General features: G+C 44.3%; 1 protein-coding gene across 2 annotated transcripts in view; it reads right to left on the bottom strand.

The window, feature by feature from the left end:
- Window positions 1-4986: 4986 nt before the first annotated feature.
- The window catches only part of si:dkey-88l16.3 (low-density lipoprotein receptor-related protein 2), a 35917-nt gene continuing 14664 nt past the window's right edge, over window positions 4987-26239 (bottom strand). The window contains exons 29-49 of one of the 2 annotated variants that reach the window (XM_048234556.1): window positions 25566-25781; window positions 24031-24192; window positions 23577-23792; window positions 22625-22792; window positions 22176-22391; window positions 21473-21702; window positions 19408-19537; window positions 18604-18797; window positions 17974-18160; window positions 15604-15816; window positions 15057-15261; window positions 14099-14300; window positions 13260-13424; window positions 12709-12921; window positions 11876-12428; window positions 11527-11652; window positions 10712-10819; window positions 9549-9779; window positions 6809-7121; window positions 6332-6437; window positions 4987-5086 (exon numbers count right to left, since the gene is read on the bottom strand). In XM_048234556.1, the coding sequence (XP_048090513.1) occupies window positions 5051-5086; window positions 6332-6437; window positions 6809-7121; window positions 9549-9779; window positions 10712-10819; window positions 11527-11652; window positions 11876-12428; window positions 12709-12921; window positions 13260-13424; window positions 14099-14300; window positions 15057-15261; window positions 15604-15816; window positions 17974-18160; window positions 18604-18797; window positions 19408-19537; window positions 21473-21702; window positions 22176-22391; window positions 22625-22792; window positions 23577-23792; window positions 24031-24192; window positions 25566-25781 (4190 nt within the window). In that variant the 3' untranslated portion in view covers window positions 4987-5050. The remainder of the gene's footprint in view (window positions 5087-6331; window positions 6438-6808; window positions 7122-9548; window positions 9780-10711; window positions 10820-11526; window positions 11653-11875; window positions 12429-12708; window positions 12922-13259; window positions 13425-14098; window positions 14301-15056; window positions 15262-15603; window positions 15817-17973; window positions 18161-18603; window positions 18798-19407; window positions 19538-21472; window positions 21703-22175; window positions 22392-22624; window positions 22793-23576; window positions 23793-24030; window positions 24193-25565; window positions 25782-26239) is intronic. The other variant, XM_048234558.1, reaches the window with a different exon arrangement.

Here is a 26239-nt window from a genome sequence, read left to right as displayed (position 1 = left end):
GTACAAGTTTCAGCACGCAAACAGCATTTCTGAGGCATAAAGTAATGTGGGTCTCAAACAGATACAAGTTAAATCAGTTCAGTATAGCTTTGCATGTTTTTATTATCAAGCTTGAGGCATCCTGAAGTTCCACTTATAATAATACGTTTATTTTATAAAGCGCCTTTCTAAAACCCAAGGTCTCTTTACATACTATACATACTATGAGACAACTGGAGAGGACCTGGGAGAATGCAGACCCGCCTAGACTGTTGTCACTTTAGAGGGGGTGTGGTAGTATGATGACTCACTGCATGAGCAGACATGTCTAGTTTAGAGTGAAACAAGATGGCCACCTTAGATAAGCATACCAACAGAGCATGCCAACAAGGCGTCACATTTCCTTGGAAGGAAAATATGTTGACATATTTGCACTTTTTTGTTTTGTTGTGTGGCAGCCGTGGCCTACTGGTTAGCGCTTTGGACTTGTAACCAAAGGGTTGCCGGTTCGAACCCCGGGCATGGCTGAAGTGCCCTTGAGCAAGGCACCTAACCCCTCACTGCTCCCCGAGCGCTGTTGTTGCAGGCAGCTCACTGCGCCGGGATTAGTGTGTGCTTCACCTCACTGTGTGCTGAGTGTGTTTCACTAATTCACAGATTGGGTTTAATGCAGAGACCACTCACGGGATCAAAAGAGTATATATACACTTATCTACGTATACTGCACATTTAATACAATGTCGTCAATTGATTACAGTAGGACATACCAGGAGTTTATAAACATAATCTACAACAGGTTTGACTGCCCTGCTCCAGCTCCAATGGGAGTGGTCTGTCCACCACCCCCTGCAGACTCAGGCACTGCTCTTGTTTGCGTGCCTGCCCTATCCCCACCTCCCAGTCTCTCCAGCCTGGTGAGACCCAACGACCTAAACCATCACCACCTCACGCCCAACGACCTAAACCATCACCACCTCACGCCCTGCCCCCGCCTGATGCCTCCTTGCCTGTGCCTGCTGAGGCGTCCACGACTCTGGCAGCCTTGACAGGGACATCAAGGAGGTGGTCATCCCCAAGCCCCCACCCCCTCAATACCAGTGCAACACTCACCTCTAGGGGTGTCACGATTCTCCAAATCCATGATTCGATTCTCGATCTTTTTTTCAACATTACTATTAATCCATTATTACTATTAATCCATTCCTTGTTATTTACTCTTTTTGGCCTTTTCCTTTTCTGTTTCGGGGGGCTTTTATTTTAAAACCGCTTTTAATTTTGAAACTGTTCCAACCATGAGGTTGTAATGTAAACAGAACCAACATTAGGCTAAAACAGAGACGTGAACATAGTAAAATGAAACAACACAGAATTATAACTTGATCGTTTCAGCACACTTCGAAGAGACCCAAGGTTAGTGTTCATGGATACTTATCAATGTGCATTTTAAGCCTTAAAGTAACTTTGGACTGTAACTAGATCATCTTTTCACTTGCTAAGTTGAGTAGGGTAAGTTAGTTTTAATTGACGTGAATGAACGAGTACTTACACACCGGTGATTTCAAAGTAGCAAGATGGGCTTTGATTTCGGTAGGTTGATGTGTATATTTTAACTGGCTGGAGCCTAAAATTAGAGGAGTGTTGATGCTGCAGTTCAGCACGTGCGTTTGTGCGTCTTGGCATACATGGTGGATGTGACATTGGGGGTGTGGCTGCATCGTCGATTCTACTTTTAAATTCGAAGTTCGAGATTGAGATGTAATTTCGAACGATTTTGATATAAAATCGAAATCGTGACACCCTTACTCACCTCCACCATCACAGGCTATCGTACCCCCACCATCACTGGATATTGCACCCCTTCCCCACACGGCGATCACGAACAATGGGGCGACAACGACCTCAGTCAACAGCCATCAGACACACAGATCTCAGATGCACCCCTCCCTCCCCTTACACCCCCCATCATCACAGGAAAACAAGTGAGCGCTAAACTAAAGAAACTGAACACGAGAAAGGCAGCGGGCCTGACAGACTGTGTCCAAGGCTACTCAAGGCCTGTGCTGCTGAGCTGGGGGAGCCACTGAAGCACATCTTTAATCTGAGTCTACGCCTTGGACAAGTTCCAACACTGTGGAAGACATAATGTCTCACCCCTGTCCCTAAAAAGCCACATCCTAGCTTAATGACTACAGACCTGTTGCTCTAACATCACATGTTATGAAGACAATGGAGCGACTCGTCTTAGGTATGCTCAGACCCCAGGTACGCTATGCACTAGACCCGTTGCAGTTTGCATACCAGGAGAAAGTGGCGTGGACGATGCCATCACTTATCTTCTACACAGGACACATTCTCACCTGGACAAGGGGAAAAGTGCTGTGAGAATCATGTTCTTTGATTTCTCAAGTGCTTTTAACACCATCCAACCCCTCAGACTGGGAGACAAGCTCTTGCAGATGGGTGTGGATGCTCACCTGGTAATCTGGATCACAGATTACCTGACGGAGCGACCACAGTTCGTCAGACTGAAGAACTGTCTCTCTGACACTGTGATCAGCAGCACTGGAGCGCCACAGGGAACTGTGCGCTCTCCAGTCCTGTTCACCTTGTACACATCTGACTTCTGCTACAACACTGAGTCATGCCACATGCAGAAGTTTTCTGATGATACTGCAATTGTGGGGTGTATCAGGAACGGGCAGGAGGAGTATAGGAGCCTGGTGGAGGACTTCGTGCAATGGTGCAAACTCAATCATCTCCAACTCAACACTTCAAAGACCAAGGAGATGGTGGTGGATTTCCGCAGGTCTCCATTGATGGGGTCAATGTCGAGGTGGTAAGCACCTACAAGTACCTGGGTCTCCACTTGGACAATAAACTGGGCTGGTCAGCCAACACTGACACACTCTACAAGAAAGGGCAGAGCAGACTGTACTTCCTGAGGAGGCTGCGCTCCTTCAATGTGTGCAGCAAGCTCCTCAGGATGTTCTAGCAGTCTGTTGTTGCCAGCGTCCTCTTCTATGCAGTGGTATGTTGGGGAGGAAGCACAAAGAAGAAGGATGCGAGGCGACTTGACAGGCTGGTAAGGAAAGCTGGCTCTGTAGTGGGAGCTGAACTGGAGTGCATCAGTTCAATATCTGACAAAAGGACCCTGAACAAACTGATCAACATCTTGGACAATGAGTGTCATCTACTCCACAGCACTATTGTTAAGCAGAAGAGCCTGATCAGCTGGAGACTTCGCTCACTGCCTTGCACAACAGACAGACTGAGGAAGTCATTCATCCCCAGGGCCATTGAACTGTTCAATGAATCACTAAAGGAGAGAAATAGACTTCTCCGCATAGTCTGCCTCTTCACCATCTCCATGTCTTGAACTGTCTGTCCACTAGCCACTTTACCATTGTCTTCTGCCTCACTGTTTGCGTGCTTTATTAGCACATATGCACAACCCCTCCCTCCATGCCACAGCCAAACTGTGACCACACTTATACCTTTCTTTATATATCTATGTATAAATAACTATATTGACTTTATTCTTGCACTGTTTGACTTACTCATTTGCACCATCACCATGACACTCATTCACAAAGAGCACCTTACCTTATGCACAGAGGACCATCGGCTCAGTCCCTGCTTCAGTCATTGCAAGCGCATCTGATTGATTAATCACCCACTATGTGGATAGTGGATACTGTTTTTTAGAATTGATTTAGATTAAGTTTTATTTAGTATAATGTGTATTTTAGTATATTCTTTATCTTCTACAGTCCTTATTGCTTAGTTGTGTTTTTTTTTTTTTATATTATATACTTTTAATTACTTTTTCTGCTGTTAGTGAATGTGTGTGTTTGTATGTTGTCTGTATGCTACTGTGACCTTGAATTTCCCCTAGGGATCAATAAAGAAAGTATCTATCTATCTATCTATCTATCTATCTATCAACTTGCTCACCAGCATAAAGAAAAGAAATGGCCAATGACACTCACACCTCTGCTTGGGGTTAAATGGGAAATTGCATTGCACATTATGGACATTACATTGGACATTATAGAGTGGTAAGAAGCAGCTTGAATGTTGAGAAAGTGGAATAGAACATTATGTCCAATATTCCAATATGTGGTTTAATGTTCTGCATTATGCCCAATATTCCAATATGTGGTTTGATGTTCTGCATTTCTTAGTAGTGGATCACCTTGACACTAAAAGTAAGATTCTATGCAATGACTGTACGATATCTGTACTGTCCCTGTGCATCTCGGTGTGTGACCGTATTTAGAGATAAGCAGGAATATTATGACTTTGCAGTGTTTCACTGTTCTGCATGGCTGCGTCAGTAGCCATCTGCTCCGGATTGCCAGGTTGCCTCTAATCAGAGTCTGATTCAGTGAAGTCTATGTGAGATGGGATGACCAACGCCATCTCCCATCAGCCTGGGAGGACACACAGTCATGCCCTCTCCCTTGATGTGAATCACTGTAAATAAAACTCTGTTCCTGAATTAACATACTACATGTATTGGTCTGACTGGGTCGCTCTTCATCTGTGGCATCAAAATGACCATCAATAATATTCTTTATTTTCTGAGTTGAATTTGGATAGCTAAATAACTAAATAAATGTAATTCAGCCGTAAGAAATTAAGCCAGTCTGAGCAGCCAGCAACTCCCCAGACGGCCACCTCACACCCTCCTTTAACCCAGTGTTCAAAGTAGCTCAACAGGTTTAGTTCCCTTCAGACAGCAGATGTTTCCTGTTTCACTGTTTCCCTACTAATGAAAGCACAAATACACTGTTCTATCAAAAATGTTCAATACAAATTTCAAGTTGGCTTTAGAAATGTATGGAACGACACATTTACAGTTCAAAAGGTTTTTATGAAAAACAAAAAGCTAAGGAATAAAAACTCAACCCATAAATGTGTCCAGTCCAGTCACATTTTGGATATACTGTTACTGTACATTACTGTGTTATGTGCACAGCAAACAAACAACAACAAAAGAAAAAGTTTACTTTTAATGTTCCATTTTATTGTTATTCAGTCATTTTAGTCATTAGATTATAAAAACACGTCACAAAGATGGGACGTCTGCAGGAGTCACTTCTTCCTGTTGGGGAGAGAATGAGAACCTGCATTAGTGACATTCAATGCGAATCTCTTCCCTGCTTACAGACATAACGAACAGACACCAGACAGGGCCTAACCTGCTCCTCATTTTCATTTACATCACATGTATTCATTTGGCAGACGATTTTCTCCAAAGGGACTTAGAAAAAATAGGAACCACTTTCAAGCTACAGTGCAGAGGAGGCTTGATGGTCTTTTGGACTCTCACCGTGGCCCTCAAGGCAGCACTGCCATGCCTAACCCTAAGGCGGGATCACATTAGCCAGTGGCAAGCGTAACGCAACGCACAGACCATAATAAGTTCCATCTCGTTCCTAAGGTAACACAAAGGGTTTGCCTTAACTGACAATTGAATATGCTCGCGTTGCGCTTTTGAAAGCTGAACCAAGTTCAACGCTCAGCTTAGCTTTACGCCAGCGTTACCGCTGTTCCACTGCCAAACCACAGAGAATTAGCCTAGAAATCTAGACGCACCCTAGCGTAATTTGCTGCCAGGGCTAGTCTAGCAACTCTCCGTTGGCTTGTGAGCTCGAAAAATTAAACTTCTATCAGGCCAATCAAATCGTGTATAGAGTCGTTAGGTGGGCTTAACATAATGATTGATGGCAGAGTTGCAACAGTTCGGCTTAAATTCCCTGCTACTTGAAAACAAATAAGATGGATGTTGCTGTTGGCGAACAGTGTGACGAGTTAAGCTTTTATTAAGTTGCCAAAAGTTTGAACTAGCCAACTAACTCCGCTGGTGGGAAACGCATGGGACTCGTAGGGAATTTGAAAGACAACCGATTATCCCGCCCCTCAGACTGAGCACTGCGAACGGTGAGTGCCCCCAGACCCTACATTTTAATGTGGGTCTGGCTCGTCAGGCTAATAGAAAATAGGAAACCTGCCGCTTTTCACTGGCTAATGTGATCCCCGCTTAACCCTTGCCCTACCCTAGTGCCTTCCAGGGGCCCAAAAGACCATACATCACAGAGGAGACCTTAAAGAACGTGTTGAAAACGGTCTCCACTGATAAATATCACACTTGCTTACTTGGAAATGAGGTCTAAGGTCCAAAATCCTGAACCACCCCTTTAAGCCTATTTTATGCTTCTGCGTCAAATCGACGGCGTACCCCCGCAGACCCCTCTGCGTCGACGCGAACCCCTCTCCAACCCCATTGCAAGTTCTGAAATAACAGAAACTTCAAATCTGTGTAGCGTATTAAAATACCACATACTACCTCGTCTGCATTGTAGAGGTTGTTGGCGAAGCCTTCCATGTGGACGTTGCGGCCCTCCATGTTGGTCATGAGTGTGGCTTTCTCTGGGGTCCTTGCAGATTGACGTCTATGGCGAGTAATAACAAAGATGCACATGACCGCATAAATGGTACAAAGCAACAAAGTTACCACAATCCAGTACTGTATGTGCATGGTAACAGCATGCCATTTTTTTGAAAAGTTAATTCGCTTACATAACATTACTTATTTTATTTTATGACTACCGATATATATGTAGATAGAGATAGTTTTTTTTATTTAGCTTTTGTATCATGTACTTTTTTTTGTTGTTGTTTATTTTATTGTTGTTGTTCTGTTCAATTCTCCCTGAATAAACATTTGTTGTTAAAGACAATCACTAGTCTATGACCTCAGTCAAACCGGTCAGAACACCACTTGAGTGATGACCGAGGCTCTTACGTTTCAGGGTGCCATTACCTCTTTCTTATGACCAAGACGGCGATGACGACGCAGGCAACGACCAGCAGCAGAGCCAGGATGACCCCGACGTTAGTGGACCCCGCGTCCTGACACGAGTCTCCGCTGTAGCCCGCCGAGCACTTGCACGCCACCTCCCCATCCCGACTCACGCACGTGCCGTGCCCGCTGCAGTGCTCCTCCGCACAGGTGCCCACCTCCAGACGCTGGTCACCCATCCCCATGGCCTCGGGGTGGGCGTTGCCTAGGGGACGAGGCCGTCGGGGCTTCTCAATGCCCACTTTAGGCTGGATTGCAGGCTTGTCATAAAGGCCTGGAACACATTTGAAAATGAAGCGCACATTAACCAAATGGGCTACATGTTTGTTAAGGGTTAAAACAGGAATACAGATATGATCAGTAAAATGGGCTTCATGTTTGTTAGGGTTAAAACAGGAATACAGAGAGGATCAGTAAAATGGGCTACATGTTTGGCTTCATAAAAGTGAAAATCTTGCATAGTGTGCCTTTAACTCATTGAGTGCCAAAAACGTAATATTACGTTTTTAGCTTTTTTTTTTAATTACGAAACCAGACACTAACACATATGTGATTTTGGGAACTCTGATGAATGGAAATGAAATATATGACGATAGAAAACTAATGAAAACACAAGATCTGGACATTTTATCTGGACGTTTGATCTTAACTCGGCTTTTGATGGTTGCCGCTTTGTTTCGAATCAGTCACTGATTAGCCCATCAGTGACATGCACGCCAGGTCAAAATCAGGTCATTTATCTTCGTGGGTTTATCACTAGGTGGCAGGTCTCGTTAGATCTCTTCCCAGAAACTTTGCAGACAACACTTCTCAGGTGCTGGCACTCTAGGACAAAGCTTCCGAAAACAGCTTGGCATTCAAACATGTAGCCCATTTTACTGATCCTATATTCCTGTTTTAAAGGTATACTATGCAGTGTAGAGCTCCTTCTAGAGTCGCAATCCATTACTCTGCTATTCTATACTCTGCTATTGTAAATAGCAAACTTCACGACTTCCCCCTGTTTACAATGCAAATGCTTTTGTTGTGGAGGTGGAGGTGAAGGATAAAATAAAAACATCTCCAAAGAGCTATATCTTCTGACAAGTGTAGCAGGGTTAATTATGCTTCCCTGAATTCCCCCATCGTTTCTACAAGTTATATTGTAGTTTCCCACGCCTCTGAGGTACAGTAGGTTGTAGGGGGGTGTGGCTTGGGTGTAGCAGGGGTCGGTTCCCACGCTGAAGACCCCTTAAGTGTTCATGTAGCCCCCTCCTCTGCCTCTTTTGCGACTGTCCTGAGGCAGAGGTATGTGGAGTCTTGCATACAATACATCATATCTTTTATGGTTACTTGTATGGTGCATTTTTCACATAGAACTGTTTTCTGGTGTTGCACACCTTATATACGAGTTATGTTTATTTAAATCACTGTTTTTATGTTAGCTCGTTACACAATGCACATTACCTCAGTTCTACATGCTACAGTCTGCTAACGTGGCTGCAGGTGTAGCGACGTTAACTAGTTAGCTTACAGACTTTCATACTGGTGAATTGACTGAATGCATTTAAACGTGGTTTACCTGTTTGATTGGCAGGAGCTGTGATGCGACTGGCTCGCTCTCTGTCTGATGTGTTTGTTTTGTCTTATATTTCAGGTATGCCATGTTTGTTTAATGTACTTTTGTTATTGTCTATTCACATGTACTTTTGTGGGGACGCTGTTAACTGCGTGTCTTGTAGTCTTGCCGCGCGCTCGCTTTTGCTACTGTCCTGAGGCAGAGGAGCTGTGATGCGACTGGCTCGCTCCCTGTCTGATGTGTTTGTTTTGTCTTATATTTCAGTAAAAGAGTCAAAGACCAGGTCGGTTGTGGCGTCTCATACACAACACAACACAGAGAACGTGGTAGAGGGAAAACTACCTCTGTTACACAAGGTAATGTTTCACTTTTCTCACAAGATTTGGGGCAGCCGTGGCCTACTGGTTAGCGCTTCGGACTTGTAACCGGAGGGTTAGAACCCCGACCAGTAGGCACGGCTGAAGTGCCCTTGAGCAAGGCACCTAACCCCTCACTGCTCCCCGAGCGCCACTGTTGTTGCAGGCAGCTCACTGCGCCGGGATTAACGAGTGCTTCACCTCACTGTGTGTTCACTGTGTGCTGAGTGTGTTTCAAGTCACGGATTGGGATAAATGCAGAGAACAAATTTCCCCTCACGGGACTCAAAAGAGTATATATATATACACACTTATACTTTTTTGGCAGGGCGCCGCTCTTGGAAGTTGCATGGCTGGTTTTCTCGGTAGGGACTCGCTATGCTGTATAGCTATGCTAGGTGAACGATCCACCTATTACAAGTTCCTTTACCCATCAAATCGGCTTCGTAAAAGTGAAAATCTTGCATAGTGTGCCTAAACAGGAATATAGGTAAAATGGGCTACATGTTTGTTATGGGTTGAAACAGGAATACAGATAGTATCAGTAAAATGGGCTACATGTTTGTTATGGGTCAAAGCAGGAATACAGATAGGATTAGTAAAATGTAGCACTGCAGTTATCTGCATTGCTCTGCTCCAGGGAGCCTGAGGGCACCTGACCTACATGAAGCAAATGGCAACCGCAGCAGAGGTGCTGTAGAGCAGTTTGAAGTTGTATAGCACTACTTTTAGACATGTATAATAAAATTGTCAGCGTGTTAGACAGTATGCCATTTCAAACACTCACAGTTTTTCTCATCTGAGCCATCTGGACAGTCCAGCACCCGGTCACAGAACTTGGCGCTGGGCAGGCATGTTCCATCCCAGCATGCCTTGCTGCCGTCCATGCACCGCTGCTGCGGCATGCACTCTGAACCATTGGTCAGGTGGCCATGGGAACACATACAAGTGCGCCCACTTGGGTGCGCCAGGCACAGGTGAACACAGCCGCCGTTCTTCACGGAACACGCATTCCCTCCTGAGAGAGAGAGAGAGAGAGAGAGAGAGAGAGAGAGAGAGAGAGAGAGAGAGAGAGAGAGAGAGAGAGAGAGAGAGAGAGAGAGAGAGAGAGAGAGAGAGAGAGAGAGAGAGAGAGAGAGAGAGAGAGAGAGAGAGAGAGAGAGAGAGAGAGAGAGAGAGAGCTTCAGGCACAAAATTACCATTCCTAAGTCAACCACACCTCTGCTCTCACTTCTTTCAGTATTAAAAAAAAACAAGTCAACCAACAAGTCCTGATACCAGTTTTTTGCATGAGAGATTTGTTAGAAACCAAGAGGTGACCGACTGGGGCCACAGGAGAGAGGGTACATGAGACAGTCTTCTACTAAACAAGATTTGTGAGCCGAGGAGAGGTAGGGTCATGGAGCAAGATTGAAAAAGAATCCGGGGGGGGGGGGGAGAAAAAAAAAAGAGGGAGAAAAAGAATTGACCACATGGGGATTGCTGAAAGCTGAAAGGCTGCTTGAAAGAGGATCTCTGAAAGAATGACTGTTCTGTTCACAACACGGCCCGATCACTCTCTGACAAAGAGTCCTACTCACCTGCTTACACATACTTTGAGTAGCGCTTGTGCTGGAAAATGCACTTAAATTCACCTTCCCTTACTCAGATAGGGACAAAAGTAGATTTGTATGTATTTATGGTTATTATGTTAAATTATACTTAGTCCATCAATAACATTGGTATTTTATGGTTTTGATTTTACTATAAACTGTTCATATTAAATGTTTACATAATGGTTATTGAGGTCACTAAGTCGCTTTGGACAAAAGCATCTGCTAAATCACACTCACAAGAGGGAGGTGCCAGTAGTAGAAATGGAAAATAACTTGTGAATGAGATGGAAGGCCCTACAGGGGGAGGGAAAGGGAGCAGGCCTCTGTACAAGTCTACATTGCTTGACCTCTTTACCTTTTTGACTGGACCTGCTGTAAGCCTTCACTTCAACGACATTGGTCTTCACCTCAAACCACAGCTGTTTTGGTTGGAAACCATCGCTGTACCACATCTTGGTCACATCTGTGGAGAAACGATCAACAAAGGTCACAAGTGACGTCTCCAGAGGTTCTGTTCCACCATGGTTTGGTTCAAAAAATGTTGCATTCAAGGTGTCGGTGATTAAATGACATGTGATTAGGTGGCCCAGCACACTAGAGATCACTAACTTTACAGAATAATGGCCATTGATGAAACTGAGACATTAAGTGCTAAATCAGGTATAAAAGTTCTAAACAGCACACACTGTTGCACACCATCTACCAAAACCTGTAAACAAAATAAATGTATATGCACACAAAGACTACAAGAACACTAAAATGTTTGTGGCACAGGAATAACTGCCAAGTCATTGAGCAAAAACATACAGTAAGATACCTGAGAGAACAATACACAGTCACTAACATGCATGCTCAATAACTCAGCAGAGAGAACAAGGTCCCTGTTAAAAAATGCAGGAAGTTAAGATGCAGTCTACTAGACACAATTTCCACTTAAGATTCTACACCTGTTTATCAGCGCTCGTATCCACATTTCTGATTGCCAACATGACTTCAGATTCCGTATTGACACCACTAGACCAATTCTCCTCTAGCAAAACGGTCATGTGGTCATAGGGCCTTGAGCTGGACAGACAGAAAACCTATGTGCTGTTTAAAACAGACTTATAAATGTGTGACACCAAACACCATAACATTCTCTTTCAGGCAAATCAAGAAAGACCGCAATACCGTTGTCCAGGGTGACCCAGAGGAGGATATTGTCAGTGCATGTGAAGGACACAATGAGGTCTGGGCCAGTCTTATATTCTCTGTACTTGGAGCCATCAATGCCTATGGAAGCGATCACTCCTTTACCTGAGTGGCAGAGAAAAAGTGTCATTACTGTAAAAAGGGAGTTCTGTGTATGTAGAGCTCTTAAAAAAAAAGTTTTCAAACTTAACAGGTTGGCAAGCTGTCAATACATACTTACATACATACATACATAGAAGTGTAATAATTTTGTCTATGCAGATTGTTTGGAAGTAAGTATGAAACAAAACATACTGATGCATAGAAAAATATGAAACTGAAATCTCACCAATATCTGCCCAGTAGAGCTTTGAGCCCTTGTTGGAGAAGGTCAGAGAGGTGGCAATGGCTGCGTCCGCCCACAGAACCGTGCGGTTGGCCCCGTCCATGAAGGCACAGTCCACCTGCAGAACGTCCTTGCCTCTCCCCCCTGCCCTTCCTGTGGCGGTGAAGCACATGCGCCCGGTGGGCGGGTGGAGGGCGATGGAAATGGTGTGCCCACTAGCCACTAGGAGCTCGGTGGTATAGCGCCCGTCAGCGGTGGTCACGTGCACAGCCGGTTGGGCCCGTGAGCTCCAGTAGAGGTTCTGTGTGACCCAGTCCACGGCCAGCGCGGTCACCACGTCACCGGGCAGCTGGAGCAGGTGCCGGGTCTGGGTCAGAGACGACCCGCTCAGCTTCAGAGTGCTCACGGAGGCCAGGCCCGCGTCCGACAGGTACAGCAGGCGCTCCTTCATCACCATGTCCATCGCCATGGCCTCGTTCATCCTGGGCAGAAGCAGGGCCCGATGCTCTGGCCACTTCTTCAGATCTTTGGCACCTCGCAAGCCACGCAGATAAATCTACACAAGACCGAGAGGAACAAAATGCAAGCCAAGGCAAGGCAAGTTTATTTATACAGCACATGTCATACACAGGGTTAAATTAATGTGGAAAGAATAATAGTAAATATAAGCATGAAGGGGCACTAGGGAAATAGTACATCACAGCAATACCAAGCCTTGCTGAACCAGTTTAGCTATGGCAGTTGCTACATGCAGTGTAAATAAAGGGTTAATACACATCCATTTGCTTTGTTATTTGCCTTCAGTTGGGGAGGGGGTCGTGTTGAGAAAGACCCACCTGAGTGACTGTGGTGGGAGACAGCATGAGAAGAAAGGATGAAGAGGAATCAGAATCAGTCGGGGGGGAGCAGGAGAGTCCATCCCCAGCCAGGAGCAGCCCTGCTGGGCAGCGGCACACGGCCTGGGGCCCTGGAGCCAGGAGGCACAGATGGGAGCAGTGCAGACGCTCACAGGGGTTAGAGGTCACGGACTGCAGGAGGGGGTGGACGGCCTGGACCGATGGGGGGTTAAGTCAAAAACACAAATGAGATGAACATGCAGTATGATCCATTTTTATATTCTAGATATATTATACCAATACAGTCATCACTTTTTGAAACTACTGGTGTTTAAATGAGGCTTTTCAACTTAATTTGAAACTATTGTTCTTTTAACTAATAATGTAGTGTTTATTGCACTTGGCGGACCCTTTCGTCCGAAGTGACTCACAATATGTAAACACACAAATTAGAACTGACAATCCAACCATATGCCACCAGCATCATGTGCGTACTTGGCCCAGTGGCATCAAGACATGCAAGTAATCTGACCAAGTTTAAGACTCCTTACCTTAAGTCCAAAAGGTTGGCTAGGTCTTTTGAGGATGACTTTGCGATTCTTGCCATTGACTTTGCTGGCTCCTTGAATGGTTCTTCTCTTGGTATCAGACCAGTAGACCATGTCGTTAAACACAGCCACCGAAAAGGGACTGGGCGTCTCCGGCAGCTGAAGCAGCTGAGGAGAGGGATGGTGGCCATGAGGGACCAAAAGACTGAACTACACTCAAGATGGTCTAGTTTGAGAAGTATTTCACATCATATCATATATATATATATATATATATATATATATATATATATATATATCATATATATATATATATATATATATATATATATATATATATATATATATATATATATACATACAAAAAATAAGTGTATAAGTATATTTCTATACTGTATATACATATATATGGACTGTACAGACAGATATATCTGAATTAGTGAACACACAGCGAACACACTGAGGTGAAGCACACACTAACCTAGAGCAGTGAGCTGCTTGCTACAGCGGCGCTCAGGGAGCAGTGAGGGGTTAGGTGCCTTGCTCAAGGGATGTGGGCATGGGAGAGCAGTGCTCAACCACTTCCCCCGCCCACATTTTTCCTACTGGTTGGGGATCAAACCGGCAACCCTTCGGTTACAAGCCCGAAGCCCTAACCAGTAGGCCACGACTGCCCCTTGTACACAGTTATAAATGGCTTGTTTATGTAAATAAGCCTATATCTAAAATATATAATTATAATTCTTTTTAATACTTAATAAATGAGGCAATAATGTTCTCTCCAGTCAGAGAACATTTTGGCAGGATGCACTGGTAAATGTTACATTAAGGTGCTGCGGTACCTTGATGTTCTCTCCAGTCAGTGAGGCAGATCCGATGCATTTGAGCCTCTCGTCTGTCCAGTAGACTCTCTCCTCCAACAGGTCTATGGTGACACTGACCGGCCAGCTGAGGCTCTCGCTCACCACCAAACGCCTGTCAGAGCCGTCCATGCCCGACCGCTCGATCTGAGGCTCCGAGCCAATCTCTGACCAGAACATCAACCTGAGGAGACCACAAAACATTAGCCTTGAGGCCTGTCTACAATTCTAACTTTTTGTTCTTTAACAAATCTCTTCTACCAGCACTAGTCATATAAAGTTTAAAGTTATAGTTGATTGGTATTTAGCAGATGCTTTTCCTCCAAAGGTCACCTGGACTCTCAGTGGTGGATTTGGACGCATTCTCAGGCAGTGACGTTATTGCTGTTCCACCACACCCACCATGGTGCTTTGGGTTAAAAAGGTCTGCTAAATACCAAGTCTACTTTAACTTATCACTCTATATGACTCTAGACTGGCCCTAATGGACATCACATTACAGGATCAAAGACTAAAGCACAATCAATGTTTGACGAGCAAAGTGTTCAATTCCACTGATTAGAACACCTCTTGAGTAGCCCAGAAATCTAGACGCGCCCCATAGCGGCAGCAAATTACATTTGCTGCTAGGGCTAGTCTAGCAACTCTCCATTGGCTTGTGAGCTCCAGAAATCGAAATTGAAATTGTGTATAGAGTCGTTTGGTGGGCTTAACATAATGATTGATGGCAGAGTTGCAACGGTTTGGCTTGAATTCCCTGCTACTTGAAAACAAATATCCTATTGCGTGCAGAGGGAATTTGAAAAGACAACTGATTACCCCGCCCCTCAGACTGAGCATTGCGAACGGTGAGTGCCCAGACTCTACATTTTAATATATACACATACATATACATGGGGCCTGCAGCCCCCACCTCCCCCCTAAAAAGTTAGGTTTTTACCCCCTCTGAGGCAGTAGAGCCAGGGAGCGGGGCTGCTCCAGATCTTCATCCAGGATCACTGTGTAGTTCTCGGGCTTGACCACCGTGGGGCTCAGTCTGACTGCCAGAATCTGCCCAGCCACACCATCCACCCAATACAGGTTCCTTCCCACCCAGTCCAGAGCGATGGAGTCAGATTTCACACCTGAGGGACAGTGTACCACTGCTATATTTGCACATACAAAGACCACAGCAACATTTTACAACTGCACTGTACCATGCTCTGAGGTGAGGCTCTAAACCTGAAAGTGAAATGCCTAACAAATAATACTTTGTCCTTTATGACCTATAGGGCAATTCCACACAAAACTGTCACGTCCATAACGCCAACTAAATACCATGGCATTGTTTTGCCATTACGGTGTGACAGTTTTGCACGGAATTGCCCTATACACACACACACTTGTATAACATCACCACTACAGATGCATAGGATATAAATGTGTATAGTGGGAAAGACTGTACAGAAATCTGTCAAAAATGAGGGTAAAAAAAAAAGTCCATTTACCTGTGACAAGAGTGCCCAAGTACTTTTGTTCGTGTGCTGCCCACTTGATGCTGGCCTCGTCCAGACTGACCCAGTAGACTCGCTGCTCCAACCAGTCATAGTCCACGGAGAAGATGGGCTTCTTGCCCGGCGCCATCAGAACCTTCTTGTCCCCACTCCTGAGGCCCAGCAGAACCAGCTCGGACTGCATAGAGGCCAGCAGACTGGGCTCATCTGTACGGACACAGGCTCCGAGTCAGACACTTGCTCACACTGAAAACTAACCACTAGTGCTTGGCAAAGCATTTGACAACATCACACTGCATTTATATAGTGCTTTTCAAGACACCCAAAGAGCTTTACAGTGAAGGGGGAACCTCACTAACCACCACTGATGTGTAGCAGCCACCATTTTTAAGATGCTGGTAGACTAAGATCCATTTCTGTTTCTGATTCATTATGTTACGCATTCATAGGTTATTAGTATGCTCCCTGGGAACCAAAGTCATGGTTTTTATGTTCCTGTAATTCAACTGGCAGTTGAAGGTCTGAGGGGCAATAAACACCTGTAAAGTAACCTGACAAACAATGGCACATTGCCTGGAACAATTCTCCATCTGACATCAGCCTACAGTCAGATATCCAAAGTTAGCTAAAGGGTAAGCCATGTGTTATCTGCCTTAGTTATCTGCACCTAGTATTGTACCAATGTGTGGCACTGCCTGCAGTGTTTTTTTAAAACACCATTCAGTGCCATCACACACTCCAGTGGATGTGAATAGATACATAAATACTTTCACACAATGTACTAAATGACTTAATTAGAGCTTCCATCTGCATGGATCAGGAACTTTCTCAATCTGAGGATTAACCAGGCATGTAAAAGTGATGGACAAATCATGTTATCGTGGGGTATACAGGTAAAACAGATCCATTTTAATTTCTGATTCATACATGACCAAATGGCACAAGTCATACTGAACCAGAGCCATGTTATTGGTTTTCCTTTCAGTCAACTGGAAACACAAGCCCTGAGGTTTAAAAACATCACATGACAACTTGACATGAGAAAACAATGGCACGTTGCCTTGAACAGTTCTGTACTTGACAACTTTGGTTCCTAAAGTTATCTGTAGGCCCATGTGTTATCAGCACTCGTTGTTGCAGCCTGTGTTGCACCAATCTCTCGTCACAGCTGCAGGCATTTTGTGTCAGCTGTGGCACGCACCATTCAGTGTCATCTCGTGCTCTTGTGGACGTGAACAGATCTATAAATATTTCTATATGCTGAAGGCAGCCTTTGAAGATGTGAATCTCTGAAAATGACTAATGGCCTCCTTACACCAAACAACTTTGACAAGAATTGGGAAAGATTCTTGAAAGACTGTAGTCTTTTAACAAATGCCCCCATTCAAGCTTTACTCAAAAGACTCCAATCTTTCAAGACTCTTTACCAAATCTTGTCAAAGTTGTTTGGTGTAAGGTGGCCATAACGCATTGGCGCTCATTACCATGTGTTGCTTTCCTACCCTCAGATGATCTGAAACATGCTTCCACTGTGAAACTGAAAGATTCAGATCTTATCCATTCAGGTGGAAAACATTTTGTTTTGAAAAACTCAACTGTCATTTCTGTTAGGTCTGTCCTTCACCTTTGGGACACCACACCTTGCATTCCATACATGCAAGTGAGGGAGGCGACATCTTCAAAAGTTCAAACTCTGCAGTGACAAATGGATGAACAGGATGCACTATTCACAAGACAAATAGGCACTGTTTGTGTCACAGGGCTGCACTGAGGATCATTGCATTGCGGTCATATTTGCTCCTCTGTAAATCAAACTTGACTGAAGCTATGGTCCAGTATCAATCGTTTGATTTCTATTTCTTGAACTGACTGGCAATGACCATCGACTGCACTTCTCACCACAGCAGAAATGGGGCATTTTGATTGTTGACTAGCACAGAAGCACGTGTCAAGCTTACACTCAATGCTTGTTTTAAGCCCCCACCGTCGACTTTAAGGCACCCAACCCTAACACTACCCCTAGTGCCTTCCATGCAGCGCTGTCTGGAAGACTACGTTGGGGACTTAAAACAACAAAGAGACAAATTGTACTTGATAAGGGCTACAGAGGAAACTACATTGGCCTCAGGGAACCTCCATGCCAACACCGATACTGTAGACCTGAGTCACTGGATATGGAAATATAACTGGTGTGCTAACCATCTTATTTGGTTACAGAACCTCAAAACTCAAAGATCAAAAACAGTATTCCAGCAAAGCGGAAATGTGACCTTCCACCAATACAGAACGAAAAGAAAATGTATTGAATTTGGAGAAAGAGAAACAATCTCCCTCTCCCTCTCTCAAACAAACACACGCACACACCTGGTGTTTTACAGGTTCTCCCGTCAGGCTCCAACAGGAAGCCAGGGCTGCACTGGCAGAGGAAGGATCCGCGGGAGTTGAGGCAGATGTGTGAGCATGCAGACGGGCCACTCTCCTTACACTCGTCCACATCCTTACAGGTCAGCCCGTCCGCCTGCAGCCTGAAGCCTGCCTTACACATGCACCTCTGCCCACCAACATGGAGAACAGATCTCAGTTTAAAGACCAACTGATATTTTGGCCTGTTAGCAGAACAGTACTTTTACAGCAAAATTAAAAGAACGAATGTGTACATCCTTTTGCATGGCTACAAAATGACAAAACACTGAATTAATGCACTAAATCATTGACATATTTCAAATAGTCATAACTGTATGCACATCCTATGAAGTCAATGTCTGACTTACATGCCAAACTATGCTCTATAGACCCTTTCAACAATAAAAACAAAAACAATGCTTGAACATTCTATTTGGTTCCCAATCTACTTCCTCTGCATTAAGATAACATATGGAATGTTAAAACAGAAGCCTTGTGGGGCCAACTATGATGCTGATAATGGAACTCTTGAAAGGGTCTATATAAATAGGCCAAGGGTGCATGGGGGACTTGGGGAGACGTGCAGCCTACCGCTCCGTGAGGAGTCTGGACGCATGTGTGGTCACAACGGGGGCTGCCGGAGGAGGTGCAGTTGCTTTTGGCACACCCTGGGCCTTCGTCCGAGCTGTCCAGACAGTTAGTGGCTCCGTTACACACTAGCGCCAGGTCCACACACTCGCCACTTCTGCACGGGAACTTCCCAGTCAGGCACTTCACCTGGCCACCTACGTCACCGCAGAATAACAATCACGTTTACAAACACACTGCATGGAATCACTGCCAGTGATGGGGCTGCACCATTTGGGGGAAATATCTAACAACATTTTTTTTCTGACAGATACTGTGATAGTGATTTGATTTGTGATAAAATAAATAAATAAAATAATAAATAAATAAATAAATAAATAAAAAAATAAATAAATAAAAAAAGTCAAGCTTCAGCTCAATATTCCAACTTCGTTGAAGTAAGCCTACTTGGGCTTGGCTATCATGCTAGTGCAGCACTCAAGTTAGACGACATGACTAGAGATACGACGACAAACCACTGGGACAGAGTTGTGAGCTGCACAATTAATTGCAGCCTTTGTGATTAGCTAATTGCATGAGTTCAAAATGAGATTTTGATTAAACAAATTGAAAATTATGTTTTATGTTATAAATTTATGTCGTTTTAGGCTTATTGTATGTCAATTCAGCGAAAGAGACAGGGAAATCTGAGTACAGGGCCATTTACAATGACTCATTTAAAACTGCACCCAAAACACTGCCCTAACCGGTTGATCAAGTTATGACCATCAAAATAAAGCCGCACATTAGGCATGCAACAGCACTCACATCCAGTCTCATCGCTGTGGTCATGGCAGTCGTTGGTGCCGTCGCACCTCCAGGACTGGGGGATACACTGGTCCTTAGAGGAGCATGCCCACTGCATCTCTCCGCACTTCAGCAGTGAAGTCTTACAGTTCTAGAAGATTCCCCAGGGAGGCACATGGAAAGGGCAAATACACCACAAATCATGCTGTTACATACACATTTATTAATTTAACAGATGTTTTCATCCAAAGCAATTTACAAAATGAGGATCAACATTCAAGCTCCCTTGTAAATGAGAGTTTAACAATAATATTACAATAAATATTACTACAAGAGGATGAGAAGGTTTAAGTTCTAGTCCAAGTGTAGTAGCAAAAGGAGGTAGGAGTGAAGTGCATGGGTATATACAGATTGGTAAGTGAATGTTCAGTGTGCTGGGTTGTTAGAAGTGTTCAGAGGGCTCTTCAAGAGTTCTTAGATGCAACATTTCTATCCATGTGCAACATTCCTGTCTATATTCTAAATCAATTCTCTGTCCATCAACATGTGCTTCTTGTGTGGAGTATAAAGGTGAAATACTACTACTGAATACCACACTCATATTCCTCATGATTGCATTTGTGGTTAAAACATTTCTTTTGCTATAGTAAGATTGAAACCTCATCACATAACTTCACAAAATCTCAGGTTCACATACTGTACATTGCTAACTGTTGCAGCATCTGACGAGATGGCTTACACACTGAATGACTCAAACTAATCAAATAATTCCACTGGCTGTGCATGAATCACTGATGAATCACGGTAATTCACCACAGCATTCCCCAACCTCACCCTAACCTGAGCCATCACTGACGTCCTTGGTGGCATGAGACATAGACCCAACCACCACGTGACCTAGACCCAACCACCACGTGACCTAGACCCAACCACCACGTGACCTAGACCCAACCACCACGTGACCTAGACCCAACCACCACGTGACCTAGACCCAACCACCATGCCACCTACACCCAACCATAGTGTTAATTTCGTCAGACAAGACGAGAGGAAATATGTTTGTCAACGACCTTTTTTTTCCATGACTAAGACGAGACGGTACTAATGTACTGTAACACTGACTAAGACTATCTTAATATAATATCATTGTTGACGAAAAAAGACGACTAAAATGTTTTGCATGAAATAAAACTAAGATAATGAAGAGATTTTTTCTTCAACAAAATGAGAAGACAGAATATCTAGCTGTTACGTTTTCAAAATATTCCGAATGAGTTCATGCGCAACAGCTTTCCTGTAGGCTAGTCTACGTGCTGTTGCTGCAACCCTGTGGCTGCAACATGAAACTACATGGAACAAGAACACCGGGTATTTTTGACCGAGTTAGAAAGCTAACTACCTAAGCTTTATGCCACAATGCTAGATAGCCTACCTAGTAATCAGAAATAATTTCTTATAAAAAAAGAACACTAAAATGTTTTGACTAAAACTGACTAAGACTAAGATACCTTTAGTTTTCTAAGATACCTTTAGTTTTCTTTCACGAGACGTAGACCCAACCACCATGCCACCTACACCCAACCACCATGCCACCTAGACCCAACCACCATGCCACCTAGACCCAACCACCATGCCACCTAGACCCAACCACCATGCCACCTAGACCCAACCACCATGCCACCTACACCCAACCACCATGCCACCTACACCCAACCACCATGCCACCTACACCCAACTGCTACGAGACGTAGACCCAACCACCATGCCACCTAGACCCAACCACCATGCCACCTAGACCCAACCACCATGCCACCTAGACCCAACGGCCACGAGACGTAGACCCAACCACCATGCCACCTAGACCCAACCACCATGCCACCTAGACCCAACCACCATGCCACCTAGACCCAACCACCATGCCACCTACACCCAACCGCCATGCCACCTACACCCAACCGCCATGCCACCTACACCCAACCGCCATGCCACCTACACCCAACCGCCATGCCACCTACACCCAACCGCCATGCCACCTAGACCCAACCACCATGCCACCCTCTGCCCACCTCCAGCTGCCCCCTCTCACCCGCTCATCGGAGCCGTCGCTGCAGTCCTCGTCCCCATCACAGAGCCACTCCTGCAGCAGGCACTCATCACTCCCTGGGCAGCGCAGCTGCGGGGGGCATGTGGGTGGCTGGCTGCACCCCTTCTCGTCCGAGTGGTCCCGGCAGTCAGCGTAGCCGTCGCAGCGCAGGGGCTGGTCCACACACTGGCCGTTACCACACTGGAACTGAGGACTCCCGCACGCCTCCACCACTGGATGAAAGATAAGGACAGGAAAAAAAAAGAAACCAAAAAAATTGTGTGTGTGTGTGTGTGTGTGGTTTGTCACACTCTGGATCTGGTCTTACAGGCAAAATGTTACCCAATATATACATTTAGAGCGAGAGTGTGTGACATCTAATTTCTAGGTGTAAAATCAGAGGTCAGCACCTCGTTAATAATGTTTTGGTCTGTTACGATGTGGCGTTTTTTGTTCCCTGTCCTTGTATAGATAAACACATGAAACAAACAGCGCACTATATATGTGTGGACAAGTATTGTGGAAGGCAAAAAGATATACTATGGAAATAAGAATATGTATACTTTCCCTATAGGATATCCACAATAATATCCACTTAAAAAAAATACTAACAAGATCAACAAGAGCCGCTGCTCAGTACAAGCACAATATGGAGGGCAGTGCTGGTTATGACACCTCAAACATTTGCAAAGGTCCAGTGACTCACCACAATTAGCCTCGTCAGAACCATCTGTACAATCTTTTTCTCCATCACATAAGAAACCTTCAGGGATGCAGCGGGTCTCGTTATCACAGCGATGGCTGCAGCTCTTAGTGGCCTTGAAGCAGTCCAGCTCATCTGAGCGGTCCTGACAATGAGGCGTTCCATCACACACCTGCTTTTGGTCAATACACATCCTGCCGTGGGCACACTGAAACTGACCTGTGGATGAAAATGACTTATGTGCACACTTTTTAAATGTAGCAGACTCTAGTCTAGAACATACTTCTATTTTAAGATGAAAAACTACGTAGACAAAGTAAAGAAAAGTAGTTAAGTTTCATCAGGTTATGCTTCCATGCCAGCCGCTGCCATTCTCCAAAAACCTTCACCTAAAGAATAACAGTCATAAACACCCACCATGCCTGTATGGACAAGTTAAAACACCTCCTCACCTGGTTTGCAGGCGAGGTCACACCCGTCCTCATCCGAGCCATCTCGACAGTCCTTCTCTCCATCACACACGTGGCTGTACAGAACGCACTCGGTCCCATCCCGGCACGCTTTAGAGCCCAAACGACACTTCAGAGGGGAAGCCGTGGTCCAACGGGATTTGTATCCAGCTTTGAGAGGTGATCACAGGAGAAAATAAGTTCTGTTTGGCCATCATAATAACCCGCATACCATGTCCATGTTGTTAGATTTTAGTGGTTTTCTGTATGTCATTCTTTTGGTTCTTTGTTTAATACTGCAGAAACAGGATGTTTATTGTAAGCAGACAGAATGTCGTCACCTTACAATAGCAAATGGTGTACCTAACTAATTGTTCCCCCACAAGACGTCTTAATTGAATAAGGCTACATCACTGCCTGTCCCTCCAATTTGACCCCAGACGTGAATGTATATTCTGGTATTATAATTATCCAGGAGTTTCCCAGATCTTGGCTTCAGTTCATTACCTTGGCTTCACCTTGCAACACTGTGCGGTGCTGTGCGTATAACAGAGTTACCAGAACTCTGTTGTTACATCCAGAATAAAGAACTATTCTTTTGCAAGCCAGCCTCAAGTTTTACCTGCTCTTAACTACACTGGAATCTACTCGGTCAACTGTGTCTCCATTTGGAATCAAGGAGACAATTTTATTAGCATTCTTCAATGTCAAAGTATGGAAATGGGCATCACCTGTCAGCAACAATAACATCATATTTCTCTTACATTAACATCTGCTCATAATCCCTTCTGCCTTCATATAACGCTTCAGTCAGAGACCAAACATAGACTTACCCAACAAACATACCAACCCATCTCCTTAGAGACCCAACAGACTTAAGTGCATCTACTTTGTTCATTGTTTACATTTATCCACACAATGATCTCAATCACAACCAGTATGCTCCCAAACTCACAGCAGTTCCTCTCGTCCTGTCCGTCCTGGCAGTGGTGTGTCCCATCACAGATCTGCGGCTGGGTCAGACACTTGGTGCCACCGTCACACGTGCGGTCACAGGAGGAGGGTTGCTTTGGACACTTCCTCTCGTCCGAGCCGTCGGGACAGTGGTTGCGTCCGTCACATACCAGCTTTCTCTCGATACACTTGCGTCGGTCCTCACAGAGGAAGTGGGCTACAGAAGCCAAATTGGGAGAGATTAGTGTGACGTGACCATATGAAAAATACTATTTATTTAATAATTTGAGTATGCATGTCAGATTTCAGTACCGACAATGCGACCGTAGGGTTCACACCTGAATAACCTAATCTGGTTTGACTCTAGAGAGGCTTTGTATGATTTGTAAATAAATCTCTAAACATTCCCCATATTGTAACAGACCTGATCCATATAGCACACGTTTGTTTTTTACCTGGATCTGAGCATGCATCCACACAGTCTCTTTCATCGCCTCCATCAGGGCAGTCTCTCCTCCCATCACACAGCTGGGTCTGGGAGATGCACAGGGACGTACCCTCACACAGTACCGAGGGGAACCTGCAGGGGGACGGGGTTGGACCAGGCATAGTGAGACCTGTTGGTGACAGACAGAGAGGCAAGACAAGACAGTTTGTATAGCGCATTTCATACACAAGAAAACTCAACGTGCTTTACATCTTAGAATGGCAGATAATAATAAATAAAAATAAAGAAGGAAAATATAAAAATAAATACTTACGTGAACATAAAATACAGGAATGACGTAAAACATAAAAGGTCATAAAATGCATTTAAGAGTGCAGCGTGAAACTCTAAAACAGGTATACATGAGGGGAATGGCTCCCTTGAAGGGATCAAATGTGAGCAGAAAACAAATGGTTCCTGGACAGGAGTTTTTCCCTCTAAAAAAGACTGCTATAATTAACTCTGATGAATTCATTTACAAAACGATTTGGAACCAGCGACCACAACATTAACATTTCATACAGGCCACTATAGGCATACAGCTATAGGGATGCACCGATTGTGACTGACACCTAGGTTTACAATAACAGTTAATGCTAATAACTATATTTTTTATTTATTTGTCGTTTTGTTTTACTGTTAATTACCCTACAATGGCCGGGAAATGAAAATGATTCAGTTATTTTTCAATTATTATTTTTGTAGATATTTTATGTTCACTTATACCATTTAGCTAGTGCAGAATTGATGCGACATAACAGATGAACATTAGCCACTGCCAAAATTATTTACTGATAGGATGATTCCAGTCAACTAGGCAAGTATTGGCTGATACCAATGTTTGGCTGATATCAGTGCATCCCAACATAAATCAATACAGTGTTTTTGTAATCCTTCCTGGTGTTGTTCATCATGCATGTTTGCAGTACCCCCTTTCAGATATGCTGTTCCAATTTTATGTAAATAGGGCCAACAAGCTGTATCCTAATAATAGAAAGGCATTTCAATCACAGTGTACTGAACCTTTGTCAGTACGTGTACAATGGCATCCATACATGTATGTCAACCATTGACTAAACCTGGATTAGTCAGTCAAATCAAAGCTCAGCATTGCAAGGTGCCTTCAGCCGTTTACACGCAGGGACAGAGGGTGCGGAACGGTTTATAGAACATTTAGACATTGTTGGTTCTCTTTATGGAGCATGCATTGCTGGTTCTGAGTTGCAGAATGTGGACATGTTAAGTGTGTTTTAGTGCTGGCTAAAAATGTGGCTTTGATGGGCCAAAAAGCATGTCCAAAGAGCAAAGAATCTAGAATGAAGTTTTGGCACCCCCATATGGTCAAAGAAAACTACAGCAGTTCACCTCATCTGAACATTACAAAGTTCCTATTGTATGAACAAGATGAGCTAGCTCCTCAAAGTCAAATGACTTTGAAAAGGCAACAGGTCACATTAAGTACAAAGAAAATCTCTGAGATATGTTATGTTACTTTAAACTCACTGCAATTAGCCTCATCAGTGCCATCCAGGCAGTCTCTCTCTCCATCACACACAAAGTTTTGTGGGATGCAGCGAGTCTTCTCATCACAGCGATGGCTGCAGCTCTTAGTGGCCTTGAAGCAGTCCAGCTCATCTGAGCGGTCCTGACACTGAGGTGTTCCATCACACACCTGCTTCTGGTCGATACACATGCTCCCATGGGCACACTGAAACTGACCTGCAGATTAATTAAACACAGACAAGCATGATGAGTGACTAGCATTCCATCAATAGTGACAAGAATTGGTGGTTTCTTTATTGCGATTCCAGCTGCTGCATGAAGGCATGAAAAGGGTATATTTGCTCAGTACAGGACTCTTAGAACCAATTCCTCTTTCTGAGTTCCTGCTTGATAAAGTTGCTCTGTTGATGTTTTTTCCCCTTTGGTTAGGCCATGATTCTTTTCTTTCTTTGGTTAGGCAGTCAGACTACTGCTAGCGCAATATGCATTATGAAGGGAGAGCCATTACAGATCCTGGGTACAATGTATTTTGTATAAATGTTGCACCTCGTGTCCTGTTCCTTTGTAGTTTTAGATATGCTTGGTTGTCGATTGGCCTCTATGGCAATACATGTTGTACTGTGAAGGAGCATTTTTACGGATCCCGGGTACAACAAATGGCTCATGCTTTGTAA

This window comes from Alosa alosa, chromosome 23 (assembly GCF_017589495.1).
Source record: "Alosa alosa isolate M-15738 ecotype Scorff River chromosome 23, AALO_Geno_1.1, whole genome shotgun sequence".
NCBI classification, from domain to species: domain Eukaryota; kingdom Metazoa; phylum Chordata; class Actinopteri; order Clupeiformes; family Clupeidae; genus Alosa; species Alosa alosa.
Note: the sequence above shows the minus strand (reverse complement) of the source record. Positions and strands in the feature narration are given on the sequence as shown.